Below are 24,779 nucleotides of genomic sequence, written 5' to 3'. Positions count from 1 at the left end.
CCTCTCAGTCATCGAATACCGTCAAAGATGAGCGACGGGCCACAGAAGAAGCAGTCCTGTCATATGCATGTGAGTGTGGGGTTAAGTGGAGTCGATCTTGTAGTTAATTAATTAATAGAGAGAAATATTAAAGTAAATGGTTTCTGCGTAGCACGTGCACAAGGCACTAGTCCTATTAGAACTAGATTGAGAAGCTCTTCTGTAGAATAGAGATAATGTGTGATTCATATAAAAGCCCAATATAGCCTCAGTTCTGCCCTGTCAGCTTCCCACTATTCCCTGTGTAAGATCATTCCTTTTAACAAGAAATAAATTAAATAATGTTAAATTTAATATCTATAAATAGACAATTCAATAATTAAAACTAGATTGAATTACCAAATAATTAGGATAAATCATCAATAGGACTATCTACTCAAGTATCTACCTATATAAGAAACCTCAACTCCCCTAAATTTTTTTTTTCTTTAGATATATTGGTAGGTAGTCTAAATAGTTAAATCGATATATGTCAGGTTTGTGATGTAGATTGTGGGTTTTGGTTACTAGGTAATTGGTAGATAGATATGAGTTTGAGATGAGTTTGAGATATTGATATTGATATTGGATAGGAGGTATGGAGGAGGTAGAGAGGAGGAGCTTATGAGGTGGTGATGAGTATATGTGTGGAGTGGGGTGATGGATGGATTGGATTAAAGGTAATTATTAGTTGGTAAAAATGATAATGATAATGATAATAATATTAATTATTCAAAAGCTGAGAGGAAGTTATTTGATAAATAAGGGGTAAGAGGAATGATAATGATAAGGTTAAATGATGGTAAGATTGAAGGTGAGTAGTACGGTTATGTATTTTATCTGATGGGAAAGAGATACTTGGGAGTTTATTTGGATATTAAGAATGGAAAAGGAGGAAGAGCTCGAGGAAGATATTAACGAAGTTATAATAATGCAAGGTCTGACATATAACAGTGCTAATACAGGATTTGGAAGATTAATCAATGTGGAAGAAAGGGTTTTTATATTGGCGAGTAGTGATGTATGGTAAGATATGAATAGATTAGGAGGACAATAAGAAAGAGAGAAGCGAGCGTGAGAAAGATAGCGGGAAAGATTCATGAGGTTGAATTTTGAGTTGGGGTGTATAAATAACTTGTCAATGGTAATTCTCAGTTTTTTTTTGATAGGAGCTATTAGATATTGATCAAGTCAGAGATGAAGAGGAATATGAGCTCGGTAGTTTGAGATAGTGTGTGGGTTGGCTGGGGAGAAGTCACTTTGGGAGATATGGAGAGAAAGCTATGAAGGAATGGATGAAGATGTTGCGCGGGGGAAAGGGAGAAGAAATTTGCTAGTTGAATGGGACAACGGGATTTTTATAGTAAGACTCTATGAAGAAGATGACGATAATAAAACTATGTGCACAATAAAAAAGTTAATGATGATATTTATGTAGAAGCATAGAAGAGTTCTATGTCGGGTGGAGATATCGATTAATCCTTTGAATTAATTGGATATTAGAGGAGGAAGAATATAGAGAAGTGAAAATAGATGTGATATTCCGTTCTTCAATATGGCTCGGTTAATATCTATGTACAATTTTTAATTTGTAATAGAAGGAGATGTGGGTGGTTTTATAGGAGAGATGAGAGACCTAAGCTTGGATATGTGAGTAGTGAGCTAATGAGCATGCGACAAAAATTTCTTCGGTTTCCAAGGTCTGGAGTAGTTAGCTGGATAATGTAAGATCTTATAGATGTATCTTTGGGTGAAGTGGTATATAAAGCCAATGAAGTTCCATTTCCATTTTGCTCTCAAGATTCAACCAGGAACAGAGATAAAAAGTGCAAGGCGCGTGATTCGAGTTAATATATAAAGAGGTATGATGGATTGAGAAGGAGTGCAGGATAGTACTAGTGGAGGAAGGAATCTCGAGTTGAGAAGATAAGCAGAAAGTCGGAATTGTTGATAGAAAAAAGACTATGATGGATAGTGAAAGGGCGAAAGAATGGTGATAATTAGAAAGGGAAATGAATTGGTTCATGAAAAGAGAATACGAGTTCACAAGAATTACACTAGAGCTCGTGGAAAGAAGTCGGACACTCTCAATTGAGAAAGAAGAAACCACGCAAAAATCGTCCTCATGATCCCCCCGGAACTGTCTTATGCCATTTGTTATAGTATCAACAGAAAGAAAATAGGAAGATATTTATAAGGAAGCTGAGAGTTGGAGTCAAGGGGATTTGTAAGCAAATAGTGATGAGCGGATAAGTTTGTGAGAATGAAATGGAAAAAACTGATATATAAACAAGTAAACTTTGAGTTTGAAGTGTGTAAATCTGGAAGTATTAGATTCATTACTTGCATTCCATGAATAAATAGTTTTGAGACTTTGGTGAGAATATGGTGTAGATAGTAGTATGATGTTGATGAGCTCAGGAAGAAAAGAAGTGAATATTTGAGGTGAAGTCGAATTGGAATCGGTTGATGAAAGAAAGGAGTAAGGCATAAATTCAATGGAAACCACTGTAGTGACAGCAAGTATTGACAAAACAAACTGGTAATAACGAGTAGGAATGGCAAAAAGTGGCGAAGAAGCCGGTGTATGCTAATACAAGATAGATCCTTAGGATCCAAAAGGGGATGTTGATTTTGAAGGGAAAAATTCTCAATGATGAGGAGTAGAATATATCTTCACGATCTAATTCTTCACACCTTCAAGGTAGTATCTTTTTGTGGTCTAGAGTGAAGATATGTGGCAGATGAAAATATATTTATAGGCGAGTTGGAGGGACCAAAGTGCAGAGAAACTAAGTATAAGTTCTATGTCTACTTGAAGAGGATAGCAGGATAGGTAGTGCCATTTAAGGGATAAGACAAAGATGCTTGAGTGTGAATGGTGAATGATAGATGAGAAATTAGATTAAAGTAATGGATATAAATACTACATTATTATTCTACCTATATTTTCTTCCAAAGAATTACGCCAAAAATTTCGAACCATTATAGGTGCATCAATAGGAGTTATTACGAGGAAAGCAACAAATGAGTTTATAGAAGATGGAGAGTGCCATTCCAAGTATGTGTAGCCTGAGTAGAGGTTGAGATGAAAGGGGAGAAATCTGATAGCTGAATATTTCGGTGGATGACGATGAGAAGACTTTATAATGGTAAGCAAGGAATGACGGTAATAATTCTTTTGATAACAAGTCACTTAGAATGATGCTGTCAAGTAAATCACTGCACTGAAATCAAAGCTATCCCTTCAGAAGTCAAAAATTTAGGATATTTTTCCGCAGAGACCTGGCTCTTGATATCAACTTTTAGCAACCAAAAATCGATTATGAGGGACTCATACTTCTGGATTAAGAGTTGGATTGGAAAATATATTTTATGCTAAATCTAGGCAAGAATGTATAGTCGAGTGGGCATATAGGTCGAATGTGGGTGGATAGAGGAAGTGTATGTAAATAGGCCTGAAGGGTTATATAAACTCAAAAATTGGTATTTTGAAACTTGTATATAGGCGCTTTAGAAATGGAAAGACAGAATACGCAGGACGTAGTATCTTGGGGGCATTTGAGACAGTGGATGTTGACCTCCTGGGATCTTGGCAGCATATGCATATATATTGCATGATGCATATAAGGAGCAAACAAAACTCAACTTTTAATTTATTCTTTCCTTTTTGGTAAACTGTTTGTTTGCTTTCAATATTTTGATTTCAAAGCACTTTAATTCCGAAGGCTGAATACCTAACCCTATTCCTTCATTTTTTGAACATATACTCGCAGCTTAACTGCTTAGCTAGAGAATCAATCAATTCAATCTGATGCTCTTTCTGGTCTCAAGAAACCCAATATCTACGGAAGTGCGAAGCTCTCCTATAGAGAGCTTCTCAATCTCGTCCCAATAGGACTAGTGCCCTGTGCACGTGCTACGCAGGAACCATTCACTTTAACACTTTCTTTGAAAAACCCAATCCGAATTATAAATAATAAATTGATGGAATTATAATCCAATAATTGTTTGTTTATATATCAAAAAAATCATTTATCAAAATTTACAGATTATTTATAATTAATTGTAAATCTTTTGGAAATAGTTTTGTATTTTAGAATTTAGGAATAGTTTCAAATTCTAATTCTAATTATAATAACGTGGTTTATCAGCGAGCGGGCCATATCACCGAGCGGGCCACTTTTACCTCAATTTATCATTTCAAACCCATATTATTTAACAACAATTAAATCAATTGATTGAAACTATCAAGAATCTAATAATCTAGGATCTATTATACTATTCTGACAAGTTCTTGAATTATGACCAGTCTTTCCACACTTACTACAATATCGATTAGTAGATGATTCCCTATTAAAATTTCCCCCATTTTGACGTTCGTCGCGTTGAATCTGATTATCAACCTCTTGTTGTGATAATATATCTTTAGCTTCTTGTCCAGTAAGTACTCCTTCATTACGTAGTTGAATTTTTTTAGCGTGTCGACATTTATTTAATACCTCATTTGCTCTTCGAAATATACGATTCTCAGCACTCAAAAGTGTAACTTCATATGCTAATCTCTTTGTACCTTTAATTAAAGCTTGTATAGTCTCAAATATAGGTGTAGAAGAGCTTGATTGATGACGAGTTATTCGAGCTTTTACTAGAGTTGATTGTAAGAGAGCCTCAGTTGGATTATGAGGGGTTTGAGAGATCCAGGAGTTGGTAAGTTCCAAGGAGGTAGATGGAGGGGTAGAAGTACGAATCCTAATATCTAGTTTTGAAAGTATAGATTGAGGATCGAATGGTATTAGACCTGCTCCTCGAAAACCAGCTTTCATATTCTGAATAGTAAATGATTGTAAATATGCAGCTTTGAAGGTTATAAAGAATTCAATCTTGGTAATATAATTGATATGAGCTTTGATAAATCCTTCAATTTGATAACTATATGAACGTTTGAGTATGCCAAAACACCCAACATCGAGTGATTGAGTTAAATGACTTGAATGTAGTGGTAATTTGAGGTATATAATATCATTTGATTTGCAATATGATTGAAAAGGTATTGATTCGTAGCTTTCGTGCCTATTTAATATTAGTATTCAATATTTGCTCTTTTTTTGACGAATAGTATGTTTATCGAAATGCTTTAATTATTCTAACCCTATTTCATTATTCGTCTATTCATTGGAAGTAGGTTTAATAACCTAATCCGCAGGAAAATCGGTTTCGGTATACTAATTGGAAAGATGAACTTGTCCTTGAACTACTAGAAATAGAGGTATAGTTTCACCCTCTCCATTACCATATATAATTGCTGTAGCCCACTCTCAATTGCCTGGTTGTATTGCCTTGCTTCTACCATTTCGTTCAGCACTAGTTACAACTATTCCAAGGCATATTATACCCATCATGAAGCCGGTTTCGTCGAAATTATAGAAATCAGAATCGACAATACCATATTTCGCCTGCATATTCGATACTAATCTAAATCACTCTTCAATAAACTTGGGATCTTTGTAGAAAGCTCTTTGAAAATCATAAATGCGATTAAAACATATCTTTAATTCTGGACATCGTTTAACAAAGCGATGAGCCTAGAGCTTTCCAACCTTCTTCGCACCCTGCGATTCGAGGATATAATTCGCTATATCTTCTATACCATTTAATTTAGATGTAAACCCTCTCTTATCTATATCGATTATATACTGGATAAGCACTTCCTCTTCTAATTTGGTCAAATTATGATTATTTGCTCGAGATTCGATACAAGGGGTAGTACCGTCCATTCTGCGCTGAATCTTTGTACACAGGATATTATATAGCTTAGCAGCCTTCCGAATGCTTAATTTTTGGTCTTTATTGATAGCTTCGATAGCTAAAAGTATTCGACCTTCTTGATTATTCGATTCCATAATATATTGTTGATAAATCGCGTATTGAAGTTGAAAGATATAAATTGAGGTAAAAGTGGCCCGCTCGGTGATATGGCCCGCTCGCTGATAAACCACGTTATATAATTCTAGTACCCCCTTCTTGGACCACCCCTCTTTTGGACCACCTTTTTACATCAAAAATCATGATTTTCACTTATCCATAACTTTACAATTAATCAATAGAATTTGATGAAATTTGAATCATAGATTAATTATATGTTTATGTTAAAGTGAATGGTTCCTGCGTAGCACGTGCACAGGGCACTAGTCCTGTTAGGACTAGATTGAGAAGCTCTCTATAGGAGAGCTTCGCACTTCCGTAGAACTTAGAAGAGAGATTAACCTACGAGGCCAATATTACCTCAGTTCTGCCCTATCAGCTTCCCACTATTCCCTGTGTGAGGTCAATCCTTTTAACAGTTTATAAATTAATTCTGAAAACTTTAGATTTTTTGAAATTAATTTCATTGAGATTTATAATCTTAAACTTTTTGATTTTCGATTGGTATAGGATTTTGTTACGAGGTTTGCCGTCTAGATCACGTGGAAGTGCTCTAGGCTCTCGAGGTGGTTTATAACTAGGCGTCAAGCAGGGACTTAAGTAATGACAATGATGCAATTCGTAACTAATAGTAGAGTATACTAAATGATTGATCTTGAGCATGAAGCTCTATACAAAGGAAATTCATACTGAATATATAGATATTCATGCTCCCTTGGATCCTTTTGGATTCTCAAGCTCCAAAAGCTCCAAATCACGTGTTTTCTGACAGTGCATGCGCATACGATCCTAAAGTGACCCAGATCACATATTAATTCGATGAAGTCTGATCGCTTTTGCATAAGGCCCAAGCTCTCCTAATTAGTCAGTTGTTACCATCGTAACAAGTAGAATGTAGGTAAACTAATTGATAACTAAGTTGAGCACGAAGCTCCTATACTATGAAACTATTCTGACTATATACTTCTGACTGCTATTGGACAGCCTGGATAGACTGGTCTATCCAGTCTATCCATCACGTGATCCTTTATCTGCCTCAGGACACTAATCCAAACCACGATTCGTGACAAGTAGCCCATATTAAGGGTGGCCCGGAAAGGGGGTACTAGACTTATTAAGTTTAAAATCTATAATCAATCTATGATTGATAATTAAACAATATTCCAGATTTATATTTTTTATAACCATGATTAACTGTAACCAATCCATATAACCAAACCACCTATTGATTACACTTGATAAGTATATCAATATATGAGGTCTGTTTTAGAGACTATTACAAAAGAAGAAGGAAGTGGATGGGCACCTAAATTTGTGTATTTGAGTGCTCTTTTGTGGATGATTAGTACCAGGAAAAAGGTTAATTCTTATAATGGTAAATAAATATACAGATTAGCTACTTAATGCGGAAGTGAAAGGAAGAAAATTCCAATCTGGATGAAGTGGATAATTCGTTTAGCTGTAAGGACCCTAGATGCGTATGTAATACAAGCAGCTAATTGGATATTGATAAAATGAATGGAAAAATAAAATATATGAGTATATAAATATAGTCATTTCTATCCTTTTTCTGTCAAGAGATGATAGGTTTTTCTTGATCGAAGGAAACAAAGATGTGTCTGCATCTATGGTGACCTGGATTGGGGGTTGGGAGCGGGAAGGGCGCCAGATTCAACCAACATATGGGGGAAAGTCCCAAGGTGGCTGCGACAGGCCTGTTATTAGATTGCGATACGAGCGTTTGCTACTGATATGACGAACTTAATTGTGATGCCAGTAAGAGAGTTGTATCGAACGACAGTGACAGGAGACGATAGTGTCCTAGGGTGTTGCCAATGAACAGAGAAGATGAAAATCACTGCCAATAACGAGATGACGGATTATGAATAGTTGAATTCGTTAAACAGCAAAATAAAGATAAACTACGAAACGGAGTGAAGAAGAAGGTGAGAAATATAATCAGTCCTTGATAATGCCACATTCCTGTGTTTTGTTTTGTCACGGCTCACTATATATAGTAATATTGTACGCTTTTATATCTTTAAATCTTGTTTCATCTGGCAAGTATTAAACTCTTTGGGCCTTCGGAGCATCGGATTCTAAGGCTATTTAAAGAAAATGATTCGAAAGTATTGAATAGGACGAGGGGAAAATGAGCAAAGGTTCAGGAATAGAATCAGAATAAGACGGCACGGGTAAAAGAAGCAGCAAATTTAGATTCTTCTTAGTGTAAATAAATGATAAATCTGTAAGGATATGTTTTGCCATTCTATAAGGTACAGATTGTCGTTTTGGCCGTGTAATTTGGCGATGATCATTAGATATGATGATAGTTACCGAATCAGCGAAAATGAAGATTTCTTGTTGTCATCGCCCTTCTCGCTTTGGAAGCCCAATGCTTCTCATTTAAGGTGTGGATAGGGAGGCATGGTAATCTTAATCGAGGTTCAATGGAAAACTTGAGAAGCAAATGCACCTGTGCTCAAGATGCAGAAATTTCCGGTACTAACGAGGAGTTACGATTGAAGAATGCAAGGTCTTTTATACCGATTTTCGTTTTAAACATTTGAACTTTTCTATGAGTGGCTAGAGCTTGAGGCAGTGGAATAAAAGAAGTCACCAGTTTCAATAACGAGCGTTTGCTTTATAACACGGTAAAACAATAGTAACAAGGTAAGGCTGCATGTGGAACCTTCCCGTACAAATATATAAAGCTTCCGTATGCCCATCTTCGTCATAGGCAATTTGAAGATGTTTGCTAGACAAAATGAAGATGAAGTGCAGCACCGATTTTCTTCGTAGTGACCGAAGTAGCTCTGGAGAGATGCTAGGGATAAATTCAGGAATATTTGGCATGTAAAGAAAGAAAAATGCCGTTGGAATTAAGGCAGGCAAACGCACAATAGTGAATAGTGACACTGTTGATACGTGACAATGAAGATATCCATATAATCAAAATACAGAGTTTTACACATTTTATTACATATTCACAAACGCTGTATTTTAGTTGATAACAATTATTAAATACTAAAAAGTCTATTAAAACCTGTCCACGATTCTCTATCCAGAGACAAATTCAAACGAAAAACGACAAATCAGTACATTGACGAAACCAGACTAGGCATCAGCTGCATGGTTAACTGTATTCATATCATTCTCTATTGAATTAAGCTAGAAAAAAGGAGGGCTTTATATAGACGTTCCGGATAAGTAATGGAAAATAACTAGGGCGTGACTTCACGAAACTTAGATGGTAAAGCGTGGAACCTCAAAGCGCACTCTCTTCAGCTGCAGCCTCCATCCTCCAAAATGTCGTAATAACGCAATGCTAAAATAGTGATAACAGAACTAGTGTTTATTACTAGTCAATAATATTTAGGAGAGAATTTATGAGGCTTAGATTCGAGTGTGTATAAGAAAGAGAAATTGCAAGAGGAGATGGTCATATATGAAGATATCGATAACGCAGTTAACGACATGAACATAATAGGTTCGAGAATAAGTGGTGACAATGATAATATTGTATTGACACTGATCAGAGACAAGAGAGCAAAATAGAAAAGTGAAGCAAGAATTGAGAAAATGGAAAGTGATTACACAAAGTGGCTCTTAGCCTCGGACCAACAAGCTTGTTTCCGATCTATGGTTCGTAAGGGGAAGTCTCCTAGAATATTATGATATTTAGTTCAGTTAAGAAAGTATTTATATTACAGTAGGTAGGTGGATAATAAATGAATGTAAGGTGTTAGAAGGGAACAGCGGCATGCAATTTCCGAGCTGTGTGAGTCTAGCAGGTTATATGATGGATAAACTATATAAGACATTTTGTATTCCTCGTTCAAACATTATTGCACGATGAAAGTACTGCTGCCAAAGTCGAGGAAGAGTGAAGATAGTATTTGATTGACTTGTGAGTCACTTTCATGTAGGGTTCAAGGAAAGGGAGGGAGATAAAGATCCTCATAAATGAGGGACGGACAATAGTAAATTGCGAGAAATAGGTAAGTAGTAGGAGTAATCGACGGCATTAAATACTTGTAGCGGAAAAAAACGGAGAAACTATGATGTGATGTTGATAAAAACGAAAATTCACATGAGAATAATTTTTCGAGACTGGTAAATAGCGGTAGATAATGACTCATGATATCTCAACGACAACAAGCGACAAACGACAAACGACGAGAGTTCTCCAAGCGATGATGCCTTGGTAAATAATAGGCTCTGGGTAATATCACAAGAATCGTAACGCTCGGTGCTCTGATTCGTAAATATGAAAAGGAAAGCGCGCCGTAATGACGCAGCAAGCAGCAAGTCCTCCAGTGCCAAATCGTATTATCGTAATGTGAGATACAAAATGCAAGATTACAAAATGATGGAGCTTTATATAAACAAGACATTTCGCATACATTACTTGATATGGAACAAGTAGACATATATAGAAAAAAAGGGAATGTCGGAGTTTAGCTTCAGTAGACTGATTGAGGGGGTATATAAAGGAAATACTTTTCTACGTTCTGTCGGCAAGAAGCTTTTGTCACGATATGGATTTAGAAGTAATGTTGGAATGCATATTTGACATTCCACATGATAATAATGTTCCTATTGCAGTATAAAGCAGAAAGAAAATTGATTAGCTTGGGTCGTGACGTAGAACTACTGAAGTAGCCGTAGGCGGCAATGATTATATCGAAAGAGCAGCAAGGATAGTTGATGACAATAACAAAATAACTTGACAGAAATCGTAATTTTTGTATACTTTAATAAAGCAGGTACTCGCACCCAATTCTCGCAAACAGAAAAATATTCAGATAGGGAGATCTAACTGCGAATCAGAAGCAGATACCAGAGTCCTAGGTCTTACACCAAATTTTGCAAATTCTTTACTTTCTAGAACAATACGATAAGTACTTCTTTTATACTGGGTCAGTATCGAGGTAGTTAGCGCTTTGGCCCACGATAAAAGTGATTCACTCGCAGACCCCAGATCTCAGCCCTAAGAAACGAGGTAGGAAAAGATGCAGCGGTAATATATAGACAACACTTAATAATCCTCTATAATCCTACAACTATCAAAAATTAAAAGCCCACGAATTGTATAAAAGGAGCCTTGACCTCTAGATACCGAGGGAAATTAATGTGGGAAACTCATGATGATGTTACTGTATAATTTTTATTGATATTTTGATGAAAGGATATAAGTGTATATCTTGGTTTGGATAAAGGGTAAAGTATATGATAATGAAGGAAGAGAATGGACGACAATCATACTCCTCCCGGAATTATCTACCTATCTACAGTATTAGACGAGATAACTTCGTGATTGTACTGGTGTATATATCCCAAAGCACTAATCATGGCCCTGTACACCCCAACAGATTCTTAATGACAATTATTAGAGTATTCAGAAAGATTCCCTAGATAAATTCAGACTTTCGCACTAAAAATCCTACGGGGACGCTAAATGTCATGACCTCTTCGGAAGAGACATTGCAAGGCTTGAGATAGAGTGAGAAACAAGATAAGCAAGGACCGAAAGACCCTTTGGTGTACACCCAAGGCCCCTCTTCTTTGATACTCTGTAAATCCATAATATTTTCTAGTGGAAGTCTCAAGGACCCAGGCCAATCAACTTATTGTCTAATAACAAAATTAAGAATGAGAATCATGCTTTTGGCATGGTAATAATGGTACAAGTACTGACAGTAGAGATATTTAGCTCGACTTTTGAGCATGAGCTCGGAATAGTTGGGTCGCCCCAAATGTTTTTTCTTTAAATTGGTCGGAGTTAAGAATGAGAGACGTATATATGAAATGGAGCTGCACTATACTTCATAGTGCCGATACGAACATTTCACTGGCACAGGTTGAGTTTGTAGGATCGATGAGCAGGGCCGCCTTTTATAAATTTAGTGAACGAATCTACTTGGTTATTTCTAGCAAAGCAATATGATGGTGCGGATTGTGGAGATACTTGACGAAATGTGATAAAAGGACGTAGTAGAATCGCATTCTCTTTGATATGTAAAGCCTTTTTAACTTGTCATTTGTGGATTAGAGGCCCTGTCAATGCCCTGTCAATGCACAGTAGCAAGAGCGGCAGGCAAGATAATTTGAAATGTATTGACACTCCAAGAGTTATATTGCGGATTCCTGGGAGATGAATCAACAGAGGAATTTCACTGTTTTCATTTACCGACAACAGAATAGAAACGGTGGTGAGAATTATTAGTGATGACAAAAGATCAAAATAAACTGAACACAATAAAACAAAGTTCGGAAAAATTAGCAGGCTGGAGCAAGAGAGGGGGGGGAGTGGTTTCTTTTCTTTTTTTTTTTTTTTTTTTTTTTTTTTTGGATATTTGTGTTTAGTTGTGATTACGGAATCCTGAAAGTAGAGCACATTTGATCTTTACCACTCTCCAGTACTTTGCGTGCAACATCAAAATCGCGTGAACGGGTGATTATATAGATCGTATGATAGATAAAACTCGCTTGTTTTAGTATAGGTAGGGAGATCTACACGAAAGAAGCCTTTTTAGTGACTTGTTCTTTTGACAAAACTCCACCGTTCGTATTCTCCTCGAATATACTTGGGAAATTTGAGAGGTCAAGGCTGGTCATAGCCTTTGCATTCAAAAGGCCTAGGTGCGTCTATAACGGAAAACTGCCTCTCCGAATTCGTTCTTTGATCTTTGCTTAACACTTAGGTGCCCCTCCTCTTCCACCTTCCACCTTCTACCTATTTGATATTTATGGATATTGGCGATGTGCCAATGATTGAGTTTGGCAATACCGAAAGTCAAGACCAAGTACAGCAGGATTTAACCTTTGATGCTCAAAACCAGTGTGGCAACGAAGGCCGTGATTCAAGATGGTGATGAGTGGTACAAGAGGTGCAAACGTCAAACGGATAGACTCGAAATAGGTAGCTGAGTGTTGGAGAATTCGCTTGACTCTTTCCAGCTACAAAGCGAGGAATAATAAACTGGGCGCACTTGCGTAAAGGGTGGGTGTAGGGAAATGAAAGCCAGGCAATCCTCTTCCAGAAATCAATGACAATATCTGAGCTAGAACAGTATAACAAAACACCAAACGTTTTGGGAAATGTAGAAGAAGTCCTTTACTTTCCTCATCCTTCTTCAACATACAACGAGGATGTGATGATCAAAGGCTTTTATGCTTGCTCCTTTCCGGCTCCAGTTGGAAATATGAAAGTCCGTTATATCCGAGAACGATAACTGACGCATTGGCATAATTGATGTCCCTACGTCATCCGGGTAGCTCTCAAAGTACACGGAGAATTCACATACCCCTCCAAAAAGGTAAATATGAAGATATACTTATCCTCGCGAAGTCAACCTCCTCATGATAGTTGAAGGATAAAATGGGCTAGAAAACATCATTTCTTTGTGAAAAAACGTGTAGAAAGGATTGCGACTTGAGTTCAATAATCCGTTTCTCCGAGCAGGATAAGGCACCAATCTCATTTATTTTAAGGCCACAAATAATTAATTATAAGTCCGAAAGGTTCCGATATCCTAGCGTCAAAAGTTTTAATGAACATTCAAAGTTGTTTTTCTTCCTAATCAATATTTATTATTCAATTGACCACCTTATCTTCTCTCCACCAACGAGATATATTTTTCTGTCTTTTCCTTCTCTCCGTAGAAGAAGTATCTACCTAATAATACCACCTCTCCTCTCAATCCTTTTTTTATAGATAATCATCATGGTTGGCTCTACTGGTTCAACAAAGGTGGATGCAGTCGTCCAACAGGTCGCTGCTAACACCCCAGAGAAGCTCAGCGGTTTCGCACTTTACTCCAGATTTGCTTTGGCAGGTGCTGTCTGTTGTTCAGTTACCCACGGTGGTCTTACTCCCGTTGATGTGTACGTATTGGAGTTATTACCAAGTTTTGCGCAATGCAAAGAATTGGATACGAGTGGGAAAGTGGGAGGCATGAAAGGATGACATACTAACATGAATTTTTCTTCATAGCGTCAAGACCAGAATTCAACTCGATCCCGTCACATACAACAGAGGACTTATTGGTGGATTCAGACAAGTTATTGCAAAAGAGGGTGCTGCTGCTCTTTTGACCGGTGCTGGACCAACTTTCGCCGGTTATTTCCTCCAAGGCGCATTCAAATTCGGTGGTTACGAATTGTTCAAGCAACAAGCTATTAACTTGATCGGTTACGAAAATGCTGTTAACAACAAGACTGCTGTCTACTTGGCTTCATCTGCTACCGCAGAATTCTTCGCTGATATCGCTCTTTGCCCTCTTGAGGCTACCCGTATTCGTTTGGTTTCTGACCCAACATATGCCAATGGTCTTATTGGTGGTTTCTCCAAGATGTTGAAGAACGAGGGTGTTGGAGCTTTCTACGCTGGTTTCGGTCCAATCTTGTTCAAGCAGTAAGTATTTATGTCTCTGGACACATCATTACCATGCTAATATTCAAAAAGAGTTCCATATACCATGGCCAAGTTCGTCGTTTTTGAGAAGGTTGTTGAGGCTATCTACGCCAAGGTCGACAAATCCAAGACTTCCGATGGAATGCAGACCACCATTAACTTGGGATCCGGTCTCATTGCTGGTATGGCTGCTGCCGTTGTTTCACAACCAGCTGATACCATGTTGTCAAAGATTAACAAGACCAAGGGTCTTCCAGGAGAGGGAACTACTTCCCGATTGATTAAGATTGCTAGAGAGCTTGGATTCAGAGGTTCATACACTGGTATTGGTGCTCGTCTTGCTATGGTTGGTGCTATTACTGCTGGTAAGTAATCCCGATTCTTCCTGTTCTCCAATTCATTTACTGATATCTTGTACAGGTCAATTTGCTATCTACGGTGACATCAAGAAGGCATTGGGTGCTACCGGTGGCGTTGACTTGGCTGTTAAATAAGCGATTGTATAAAAGCAGTTGTGGAAAGGGTACGGAATCATCGGACATCGTTTAGCGAACCCGGGTTATATGCATGCATTTGATTGTTCTTCCTCGTCTTCAAAAAAATACTCCGGTCTGTCTTTTTTTAGAGAAGAATAGACTAGATGGCGGACTGGAACCTTAGAAGATTGGGAAGGGATGGAAATATATTTCACGGCGTCTGTCTGTATAATAGAGACTTACTCTCCGATAGAATAGATGACAATTGGATGTGGTTTATGTTGATTAGTTTTACGATTTGATGTTGAGAGTCATGGTGAAAGTGAGGAGAAAGAGGGGCACGAGTCGGTGATGGTGACTTTTTGATGCGGGAGTTTGTCCTCTGTCTTTTGATTTTCCTTTTTTCAACATCTGCTCTTGATCATACCCCGTGAAGACACGCCCGAAAATTGTTGCAACAGCTCGAAATTTTGATTGATACCAGAATATCTACCATTCAGGATTCTCTGGAGGTTAGTCTGCAGATGAGATATGAGATGTTTAGATAGATATCATGAATGTTTTAGTTGGGAAGTTGGTGGTTAGGAGGGCTTGAAATAGATCTTTCGGAGGTAGATTTAGTCCGTATTAAGGACTTTGATTGGGACAATGTACCTACTAATAAGTATACGGGCTTCGAAGATTCAGGCAAATGAAACGAAAATGTCCAGGGAGCATTGTAGGGAGGAAGTCTTGTTAGTATTGGTTGGTCAATGAATCCTTCTCAATAGTAATTCCCATACCTGTCACCATTGTAACGAATCTACCACCTCTCCACATAAGTAAAGCTTGTATCGTGGTAAGATTTTACTAAAAGTCTCGTTGGACTTGTTCATAGGATTGCTGGATGTTACTGTGTATGCATGGAGACGTAATGTAGGACTTGGTAGATACGAGCAAAAGTATAGGATTCAGCAAATATTGACTGTATACCTAGCTAGTAACCATCGCCTTGAAGTTTATGGACTTAATGAACAGATGGATGACTATTGTGGGGATATCAATTATAACATCTCTTCTCAGATAAACACAGCCACTCTCTCTTGCTCCGTACACCATTCCCGATAACCAGTAAACATGCAATAATCTTTATCTGGCCTAGAAATCCATGACCATGTGTCGCACAATCTCTGGATATTCCGATCCAAAAAACCGAATTGTAAACAAAACATCGAGACTTGGCAGGGGATAATGCTTGAAAATGGTTTGAAAAATGCTTGATTTACACAGAGCGGAAAAGAAAGAATGACGCAGAGAACATGGATTTCCGCAATTCCAAAATATGATTTGATCGGATATTTATTTTAAGAGATTTATTCAACCAATTAGAGAGTTGGATTTCATACATACTGTCAACGAGCTAAGCTTTTCTGCCAAGATTCTCGAGCTTCCAAAAACAGCTGGAGCTTGTATCCCTGGAAGAGGGGCAGAAAAAGCTCGTCAGTGCTGTGGATTGGGAAATCGAGAGGGATCTCCCCACTATATTGAGGGTATTATGAGGAGAATACTCGAACACTCGAGTTCCAACATTCACTGTGTTTATCTATCGATGTATACACGAGTACGAGATTTAATGACTCTTTTTCACTTTTGTCTTCTCTCCTGATTCATCTTCTTTTATATAGTCTTAAGATCTTACAATCAACTTACGATTCTCACGCTTCCTTCGTTTCTCATCTTCCTCAACCATACTTCAAATCAACAACCTCTTCAACCTCAATTCATATATCAACAACAATAATATCAATTGACTTTCTAACCTCACCACAGAAACAGCCGCAATCATGGTTCACTTGTCTCAAATCCCCAGCGAGCAAAATGTGACTGCTCCTCTCGTTGAGGGCCTCAAAAAACTTACAATGGCTGCTTCGAGCGAGGAGGATGCCTTCACTACTAGCGTCTATGGTTCTAAATTTGCCGCTCAGGATCTTCCTCGACATGAAATGCCAGAGGGTGAAATGCCAAAAGAGGTGTGTGCTCTAATAATCTTCGAAGCTTTGAGGGAGTGTGAAAATTGAATCTGAGTGGGAGCTAATTTTCTGCGGATAAATAGGTTGCGTATCGTATGATTAAGGATGATTTATCTCTTGATGGAAACCCTATGCTTAAGTAGGTCTAAATTTCCGTATTATTGTGGCAGATACTGATTTTTAATAGCTTGGCTTCTTTTGTTACTAGTGAGTCTATGAATTATCTCATCAATGTTTGATTTGAACCACGGTTCCGCGTCTAACAATAATCCAGCGTATATGGAGAAAGAAGTAGAAGATCTCATGACAGAGAGTTTCAGCAAAAACTTTATAGGTAAATTATTCTCGCTACTTTCAATACTCCATACTCGTGCTAACCCATTAAACTAGACTACGAAGAATACCCTCAAAGTGCCGATATCCAAAACCGATGTGTATCCATGATTGGCCGTCTATTCAACGCTCCTACAAATGCAGAAGGTGATGCCGCTGTGGGAACTTCGACCGTCGGTTCCTCCGAAGCTATCATGTTGGCAGTTTTGGCCATGAAGAAACGTTGGAAGAATGCTCGGATTGCCGCCGGAAAATCAACAAATAATCCTAATATTGTTATGTCCTCTGCTGTTCAGGTCTGTTGGGAAAAGGCAGCGAGATATTTTGAGGTTGAGGAGAAATATGTTTACTGTACTCCGGATAGATATGTTATCGATCCAGAGGAGACAGTTAATTTGGTGGATGAGAATACTATTGGTATATGTGTCATCTTGGGAACTACTTATACTGGAGGTCAGTCTTTCTTTTTTGTTTTCCCCCTCTTTTCCACCGAAATCTCTCTTGATAGAATATTACTGATCCCCTATTTTGAATTTAGAGTATGAGGATGCTAAAGCTGTCAATGATCTTTTGATCAAGAAGAACATTGATACTGTCATTCACATCGATGCTGCGTCTGGTGGATTCGTGGCACCATTCGTTTGTCCTGAATTGGAGTGGGATTTCAGATTAGAAAAGGTTGTTTCTATCAACACTAGTGGTCACAAGTATGCTTGAATGGGCTTCGATTATTTTGACAACGGCTAACATATTTTTAGGTATGGATTAGTCTATCCAGGTGTTGGCTGGATTGTCTGGAGAGCACCAGAATACCTTCCAAAGGAGCTAGTCTTCAACATCAATTACCTTGGTGCTGATCAAGCTTCCTTCACTCTTAACTTTTCCAAGGGTGCTTCGCAAGTTATTGCTCAATATTATCAACTCATTCGTCTTGGTAAGAAAGGTTACCGTTCTATCATGAACAATTTGACAAGAACCGCCGACTACCTCTCCGATTCTCTTCAGCAACTCGGATTCATCATCATGTCTCAAAAGAACGGCAGAGGTCTCCCACTCGTTGCCTTCCGCATCGACCCTGAATCCGACAAACATTACGATGAATTCGCAATTGCTCATCAACTTCGTCAACGTGGATGGGTTGTTCCAGCATATACCATGGCACCCAAGACCGAAAATCTCAAGATGTTACGTGTAGTTGTCCGTGAGGATTTCAGCAAATCTAGATGCGATCAGTTATTGAATGACATTAAACTGTGCTGCAGTGTCTTGAATGAGATGGACAAGGAAACAATTAAGAAGAATCAAGAATATATTAAGATGCATTCTACTCATGTTGGAAAGAGCAAGCATAATCATCCTCATTACAAAAATGAGAAGCACAGCTTGCAGGGGAAGACCGGAAAGACTCATGCTATTTGTTAATTCGGGGATAGTTAGTGGATTTTGAACTCTGGTCTGCGGCTGAGATTGGGTATCAAGAGGGGATTTGAAGGATGGATGATGAAAGTACGAATGGAATGATGGATTGATTGATGGTGATTGGAAGCATGAAAATGGGAAGATGGATGACGAATTGATGACCTATGAATTGAGAACGACAAATACGTGGATTTTTAGTTAGATTTTATAAAGATTTATTAGTATTTAAAATATATATTCAAATATATATTTCATGACGCCAACTACACTACAACCGACTCCTCCAAACATTTCAATTTGTAAAGCATTCGCGAATATTTGCCAATCCAGGCTATCATGCTGATCCGTAACACTATCCGTAGGGACTACCCCGGAATTTGATCGGCACTTTAATGCCTGTAATATTTGCGGCGTCGAATCCACTACATGCTGGTACGAGGTAAGACCGGAAAATCAATCAAGAACGGGATTTTGCCTCATCTTGCATTTTGGTGTTTAACGGTCGGTCGGCGCTCACAGGTTTCGCTCAATTTATTTCATTTTCTATTTTCCATTTTGCATTGCACAAGTGCTTTTAGAGCGAAGGTCTATTTTTAAGAGAGCGCGGTGTGCACGAAGATTACTAAGAAAACGAGTTATTCCAACGAGGTAGCCATTCGCATAATACATTGGTCAGAGATACTCGATAATCGAGCGCGAAATAAGAAAGGAGGAGAGGGACACTGAGATTCGGGGAAGGCTAGGAGAATAGAACGCCTGGAGGGGACGAGAAGGCACGAACCGATAAGACGAATCTAGAGAAGAACAATTCTAGACCAGATGAGATAAGGCAGGCGGATCAACAGAGAAAAGAAAAAAAAATTAGGCGGATGATGTGAATAAGGATTGGCTTTCACTGCGCTTGAGGTTTGCGCGAATCAAAGCGCTAGAGTTACTGGGCGGCACTGTGAGGACTTGAAAGGATATTTTTGAAGCCGGAAAAAATAAGAGCAGAGGAGATATGAGCACGGGAGGTGCAGTGGGAGGAGGAGGAGTACCACAGAAGCAGATTCGTTTTGTGAATAATGAGGGACAACCACCTGCGAAGAGGAGGAGGGTTAATGCTGCGTATGTATCCAGTTTTGGGAAAGAGCGCAGAATGGAGGAGTATTTTTCCGGAAATTTCAGCTAATCTTTAATGTGGCACGGCATGTAGTTGTCGAACATGTCGAAAACGAAAAACGAGATGTGATGGGAAACGACCGCTTTGTTCAACGTGTACGGATAATGGTCATGAATGTATGGGATATGCGGAGGGTTCAGATGGGGCTGCGAACTTGATAAAAAAGGAGGTGAGGACTCCCGAGGGTGGGGATGGTGATGGGAACGCGCTTGACGGGGTTTCTACACCTACGCAGATTCGAAGGCCGGGAATTTTGAGGGATAATTCAAGAGATATGGTACCGCAAAAATTTCAACAAAAACCGAATACGCCAGTGTCAAAGATGAGATTTGAAGATGATCAATTGCATATGAGAGATGTGCCGAGGAGGACACAAAGCCACGACACGGGAAATAATCCGCCTGAAAGTCAAAGGCTTGATTATAGAGATACGGTTCTATTTCCAGATGATGGCATTAGCCCTATAGAAAGGGAACAACCGCTACTTAGTGAAAGCACTATCAGTGAGAGTCATCGAGTACCATATTTCAGATATTTTGGTCCAACCGCCATCGTACCTGGATTCAAACAAATGGTTGTTTCTGTTCGGGAACAGAGAAGAAGTATGGGGGCTCGTTCTTCTTCCTCTCTAACCATGTCACCTGCATCTGCGAAGCATGGTTCGACTGGTGGTTCTGTTAACGGAGGAACGCCATCTCAGGCAGGTACGGAACCAAGATCTGCGGTCGATATGCCACTTTATGATCCTAATGATCCTTTACCGGTAAATAGATTAATCATTCATCTTGTGGAAGTCTTTTTTGCGCATCTGGGTTGTAATTATCCTTTTTTGTCAAAGAGACAGGAAAATTTCAAACGTCTGGTGGAAGAAAAGAAAATCGAACCTATTCTTGTGGATGCGGTTTGTGCGTTGGCCGCGAGATTTTCCGATCATCCTCTTCTTACTACTTCGCATGAGTTACCACATCCGAAGTCAGAATATGGACAGATTTTTGCCCAAAGAGCTAAAGCGGCTGTTGTGGATACTTTTCCTTGTCCGACGGTTGGGGCGGTGCAAGCATGTTTATTACTTGCTTATGAGGGATTTGGTGCAAATCAAGATAGTGCGTTATGGATGTATCTTGGATGTGCTATACGAATGGCTGTAGATCTTGGATTACAAAAATTAGACGGAGTTAAACATCAAGGTCAAAAAGATCCGGGATATCATAGATCTTCAACAAATGAAGGAGAGTCTAGTGAACCAGCAGCCACTATTACTGCGGAAGAAAAGAAGGAAATTGAAGAGGAAAGAATTGATACGCTCTGGGCAGTTCTAATGCTAGATCGTGTCATCTCTTCCGGCACTGGTCGACCCGTCAGTCTTAAAGATGAAGATCTCGAGTTGACACTTCCGTCCGTATCGAATAATTCGGAAGATGCATGGCCGGATCCGTTCCCGGCTCTCATTAGAATCATTCATTTATATGGCAGGGTGTCGGATTTGTTGAATCGTATAAGAGGCGTGGATGATGTTACGCAAGGCTTGATTCAACAGCTTTCGGGCATGGAAAGGGATTTGACTATGTTGTATCAGAGTTTGGATCATCGGTTAGGATTTACGGCGAGTAATTTTCAGCATTTTGTTAAGAGTGGGGAGGGGACGAATTTTATACTTGTGAGTTTTTTTATAATATTTCTCGTCAGCAGATTTTTTCATTTTCCGACTTTGTTTGGTGTATTAAATGTTTTTGGAATATTGGATGAGGATGAATTTTCAATGATTCACAGTTTTCCTAGTGGGGAAAGCTTTGAAATATGAAGTGCAGCCAGATTTTTGGAAACCTTGACCTCACAGGTGTATGGACGTTTTGCTAATGGATATGAAGGTCCATTTTTGGTTTCATACTTTAATCATGCTACTTCATCAACCAACTTTAATGCATTCATTCGAAGGACAAGTTTTACAATTACTTCCACATAGTCGAGAACTTAGCATGTCATCTGCTAAAACTATTGCTGATATTTTGGCTTTCGCCGAACTTATTGATCCAAGATCATTTATTGGAAATCCATTTACATGTCAACCGATATATATCGCTGGATGTGCATTTCTCAAAGAAATTGCATTACATACTTCTCAACCATCTTCCAGGGATGCTAGTCCTCGACATAGCCCGATCGGTTCATCGGATACGGTTAAACCAGGCGGGAATCAAAGTCATCATGGAAATCAAAAGCAAAAACATTCATTACTTGCTGCAGCTGCAAATCAAAATTATCAAAGATGCCACAAAGCATTACAGCATATAGAATCATATTGGGCTGGTACTCGATATATTCGAGTAGCTATGGAACAAAAACAAAGTGGAATAGATCCACAAGAGGTCGAAACGTATACCGCGGAAGAGTATACTGAAGCTACGAAACCGAGACATGAAATTATACCTAATTGGAGAAGAAAATTCTCTGCACATTCACCAAGTCCAGCATTACCAGGATCTCCAGCAATTGACTTAGCACAAGCTATTGGATGGTCGCTTACTGGAACAACCAATTCTCCAAGTTCGAATTTAACACTTATGTATCAAAATCAAAATGCAACGGATCATCTGGAAATGAAATCTCATAAGGAATATGGTCAGGGAAATATGATTTATGATCCTATTAGACAAAGTCTTCCAGAAAATACGGCAGGAGGTACTTCGACTAGTGGAAGATTTGATAATACATCAACGAGTGGAAGATATGATAGATATACTTCACGATCGAATCAAATGCTTCCTCCAGTACCAAAGTTTATGCATGGAACGAATATCGATGCAACAACTACTGCTGATGCGGAAATGTTACTGGGACTTGGGGCGGGTAATTCACCTTATGCTACACCGGGTAGTAGTTCTCATCATTCGTTTGATCCGGGACATAGGAATACTCTTTCTCCAAGACCGGGTTCTGCTAGTACTACTGGAGGAGGAGGAGGAGGTGGTGGTGGTGGTGGTGGTGGTGGTGGGTATGATTTTCACCCACCGTCTAGAAGTGGAAGTGCAAATTTCTACAGCAATCACAATCACAATCATAACCAGAATAATCATAACCACAGTCACAGTCACAGTCACAATCATAATAATACGGCAAACAACTCGCATGGGAATAATAACTTGCATAATGGTACGGGGAATACACATGGAAATGCACATGGAAGTGGAAGTGGAAGTGGAAGTGGAAGTGGAAGTGGAAGTGGAAGTGGAAGTGGAAGTGGAAGTGGAAGTGGAAGTGGAAGTGGAAGTGGAAGTGGAAGTGGAAGTGGAAATGGAAATGGAAATGTATACGCAGCGCATACAAATGGATACATGGGAATGAGTCTAGGAAACAATATGGGCGTCGGCGATATGATGATGGAGAGTCAGGATATCGATATGAGGGGTTTGGGCGAGGACATGATTCCTTGGTTGGAGTATTTGCCGGGGGATATGCTGGGGTTTTTTGAGGGGGTTGGGTAGGTGTGTTGAGTTTGGGTAGGTGTGTTGCGTTTGGGTAGAAGGTTGGGCTGCGTTAGGTTTGGGTTGGGTTGAGTTGGGTGTGAGAGGGTGTGGGATGTGGGAGATGGGGATTGGGGGATAGAGGATAGAGAGGATGGGGTTGGGGTTGGGGTAGGATGATTTTGAGGGGAGAGATGAGTGATAAGTAGGAATTATTAGAATAGCTATCTACTTATTTAGCTAGAGATATATATAAAATAAATTTATAAATTACATATATTTTGTGAAAGTTTTTCCCGTCTCTGGTACTCTTTATTACTTTAGTGTAATCCTACTATTTGTGGCGTCTCACACCTGCGGGTCACGTGGCACGCCCCATTTGTATTTAATCACAGGAAAACTCGCTACTCTTGTTTTCCTTCTTTTTTTTTCCTTAGCTTAGTATTTTCTAATACAAGATACTTTACCCAGTATTCTTGAGTGTGACAAAAATTATATCAAAATTTATATAAAACATTAACACTTGAATTTTTTTATTTTAAAAATTATTAAAAGGAATGACCTTACACAGGGGATAGTGGGAAGCTAATAGGACAGAACTGAGACTATATTGGTCTAGTATATTAATCACTTACTATCTAACTTCTAGTGAAGTGCGAAGCTCTCCTACAGAGAGCTTCTCAATCTAGTCCTAATAGGACTAGTACCATGTGCACGTGCTACGCAGGAACCATTCACTTTAACATTTCTAAATGTGACGGAAAAGTCGTAAACGGAGTCAATTCAATCACTTAGAATCTAAAACTAAAGAACTAAGAAGATTCTAAGTAAGAAGGTCTTTATATACAGGGCTAGTGCACGTGAGCCACTAGTGGGTAACAACCGTCACGTAACACTAAAAAATGTTTTACGATTTTCTTTATAAATATTTGATTAAATTTAATTCAATAATTTTTTATTTGAATTATATAATATAATCTTATAAAAATTACAAAAATAAATTTTAAACTTTTTATTATTATTTAGATCGAAATATTGATATTTATAAATTTAAAATATTCTTTTATTATTATTATAATCATAATTATAATTATTCTCTGAAATGATTGAGTTTTGGTGTGAAAAAGTTTTTCATCAAATATAAGTGGTCTAGTACTATATAAGATGCCTACCCAGAGGCAAATTCACTATATCCCCCTCACAACCCTCGCTTCGATCACCTTAATTATTATTCACTCCCATCACATCATCATCATCTCAGTAAACACCCTTTCTATTCGAATGAATGAATACAAATTATTTTTGAACCATACCTATCAAATTCAATCGATGTACATAACTGATATGACTGTACACCGAATAATACCTACTTCAAGTTACTACATCAATTTATAACACTAATCATCTCGCTAGTAAGATCTTATTTACAGCTTACAAGCCAAGCCGTATTAATATCTCCATCTTGTAGATATAAGAACTGCATCTTTTTACTTGTTTCCTTCCAAGTATTTTCATCATACACAACTAAATCAATAAATTCGCAAGGTTTCTAAGGAC

The 24,779-nt window shown here is 38.5% G+C and overlaps 8 protein-coding genes across 8 annotated transcripts; 6 read left to right on the top strand and 2 right to left on the bottom strand.

Moving 5' to 3' along the window:
* Nucleotides 1-901: 901 nt before the first annotated feature.
* SS1G_00801 (predicted protein) lies at nucleotides 902-1,048 on the top strand (the record flags this gene model as incomplete). Its single annotated transcript, XM_001598662.1, has 1 exon — nucleotides 902-1,048. One exon carries the CDS (start codon nucleotides 902-904, stop codon nucleotides 1,046-1,048), a length of 147 nt encoding a protein of 48 aa, XP_001598712.1.
* A 3,220-nt stretch (nucleotides 1,049-4,268) lies between these two features.
* Nucleotides 4,269-4,844, bottom strand: SS1G_00800 (hypothetical protein; the record flags this gene model as incomplete). Its single annotated transcript, XM_001598661.1, has 1 exon — nucleotides 4,269-4,844. The coding sequence occupies one exon, from the start codon at nucleotides 4,842-4,844 to the stop codon at nucleotides 4,269-4,271; it is 576 nt and encodes a 191-aa protein (XP_001598711.1).
* A 492-nt stretch (nucleotides 4,845-5,336) lies between these two features.
* Nucleotides 5,337-5,921, bottom strand: SS1G_00799 (hypothetical protein; the record flags this gene model as incomplete). Its single annotated transcript, XM_001598660.1, has 2 exons — nucleotides 5,337-5,493; nucleotides 5,716-5,921. The coding sequence occupies 2 exons, from the start codon at nucleotides 5,919-5,921 to the stop codon at nucleotides 5,337-5,339; spliced, it is 363 nt and encodes a 120-aa protein (XP_001598710.1).
* Nucleotides 5,922-8,710: 2,789 nt separating this feature from the next.
* SS1G_00798 (predicted protein) lies at nucleotides 8,711-9,261 on the top strand (the record flags this gene model as incomplete). Its single annotated transcript, XM_001598659.1, has 3 exons — nucleotides 8,711-8,799; nucleotides 8,979-9,078; nucleotides 9,172-9,261. 3 exons carry the CDS (start codon nucleotides 8,711-8,713, stop codon nucleotides 9,259-9,261), a joined length of 279 nt encoding a protein of 92 aa, XP_001598709.1.
* A 3,434-nt stretch (nucleotides 9,262-12,695) lies between these two features.
* On the top strand, nucleotides 12,696-12,821 carry SS1G_00797 (predicted protein; the record flags this gene model as incomplete). Its single annotated transcript, XM_001598658.1, has 1 exon — nucleotides 12,696-12,821. One exon carries the CDS (start codon nucleotides 12,696-12,698, stop codon nucleotides 12,819-12,821), a length of 126 nt encoding a protein of 41 aa, XP_001598708.1.
* Nucleotides 12,822-13,672: 851 nt separating this feature from the next.
* On the top strand, nucleotides 13,673-14,856 carry SS1G_00796 (mitochondrial phosphate carrier protein; the record flags this gene model as incomplete). The annotated part of the gene is made up of 4 exons (XM_001598657.1): nucleotides 13,673-13,833; nucleotides 13,943-14,362; nucleotides 14,414-14,727; nucleotides 14,783-14,856. 4 exons carry the CDS (start codon nucleotides 13,673-13,675, stop codon nucleotides 14,854-14,856), a joined length of 969 nt encoding a protein of 322 aa, XP_001598707.1.
* Nucleotides 14,857-15,540: 684 nt separating this feature from the next.
* On the top strand, nucleotides 15,541-18,602 carry SS1G_00795 (hypothetical protein; the record flags this gene model as incomplete). The annotated part of the gene is made up of 10 exons (XM_001598656.1): nucleotides 15,541-15,572; nucleotides 15,716-15,734; nucleotides 16,187-16,316; nucleotides 16,654-16,847; nucleotides 16,931-16,986; nucleotides 17,035-17,054; nucleotides 17,122-17,181; nucleotides 17,238-17,633; nucleotides 17,719-17,887; nucleotides 17,939-18,602. The coding sequence occupies 10 exons, from the start codon at nucleotides 15,541-15,543 to the stop codon at nucleotides 18,600-18,602; spliced, it is 1,740 nt and encodes a 579-aa protein (XP_001598706.1).
* Nucleotides 18,603-19,599: 997 nt separating this feature from the next.
* On the top strand, nucleotides 19,600-24,017 carry SS1G_00794 (hypothetical protein; the record flags this gene model as incomplete). The annotated part of the gene is made up of 6 exons (XM_001598655.1): nucleotides 19,600-19,706; nucleotides 19,795-21,418; nucleotides 21,630-22,753; nucleotides 22,856-23,239; nucleotides 23,820-23,840; nucleotides 23,927-24,017. 6 exons carry the CDS (start codon nucleotides 19,600-19,602, stop codon nucleotides 24,015-24,017), a joined length of 3,351 nt encoding a protein of 1,116 aa, XP_001598705.1.
* Nucleotides 24,018-24,779: the final 762 nt, after the last annotated feature.

Source organism: Sclerotinia sclerotiorum, genomic scaffold (genome assembly GCF_000146945.2).
Source record: "Sclerotinia sclerotiorum 1980 UF-70 scaffold_1 genomic scaffold, whole genome shotgun sequence".
Classification (NCBI taxonomy): domain Eukaryota; kingdom Fungi; phylum Ascomycota; class Leotiomycetes; order Helotiales; family Sclerotiniaceae; genus Sclerotinia; species Sclerotinia sclerotiorum.
The sequence above is the reverse complement of the archived record's forward strand: the minus strand, read 5'-3'. Positions and strand labels throughout refer to the sequence as shown.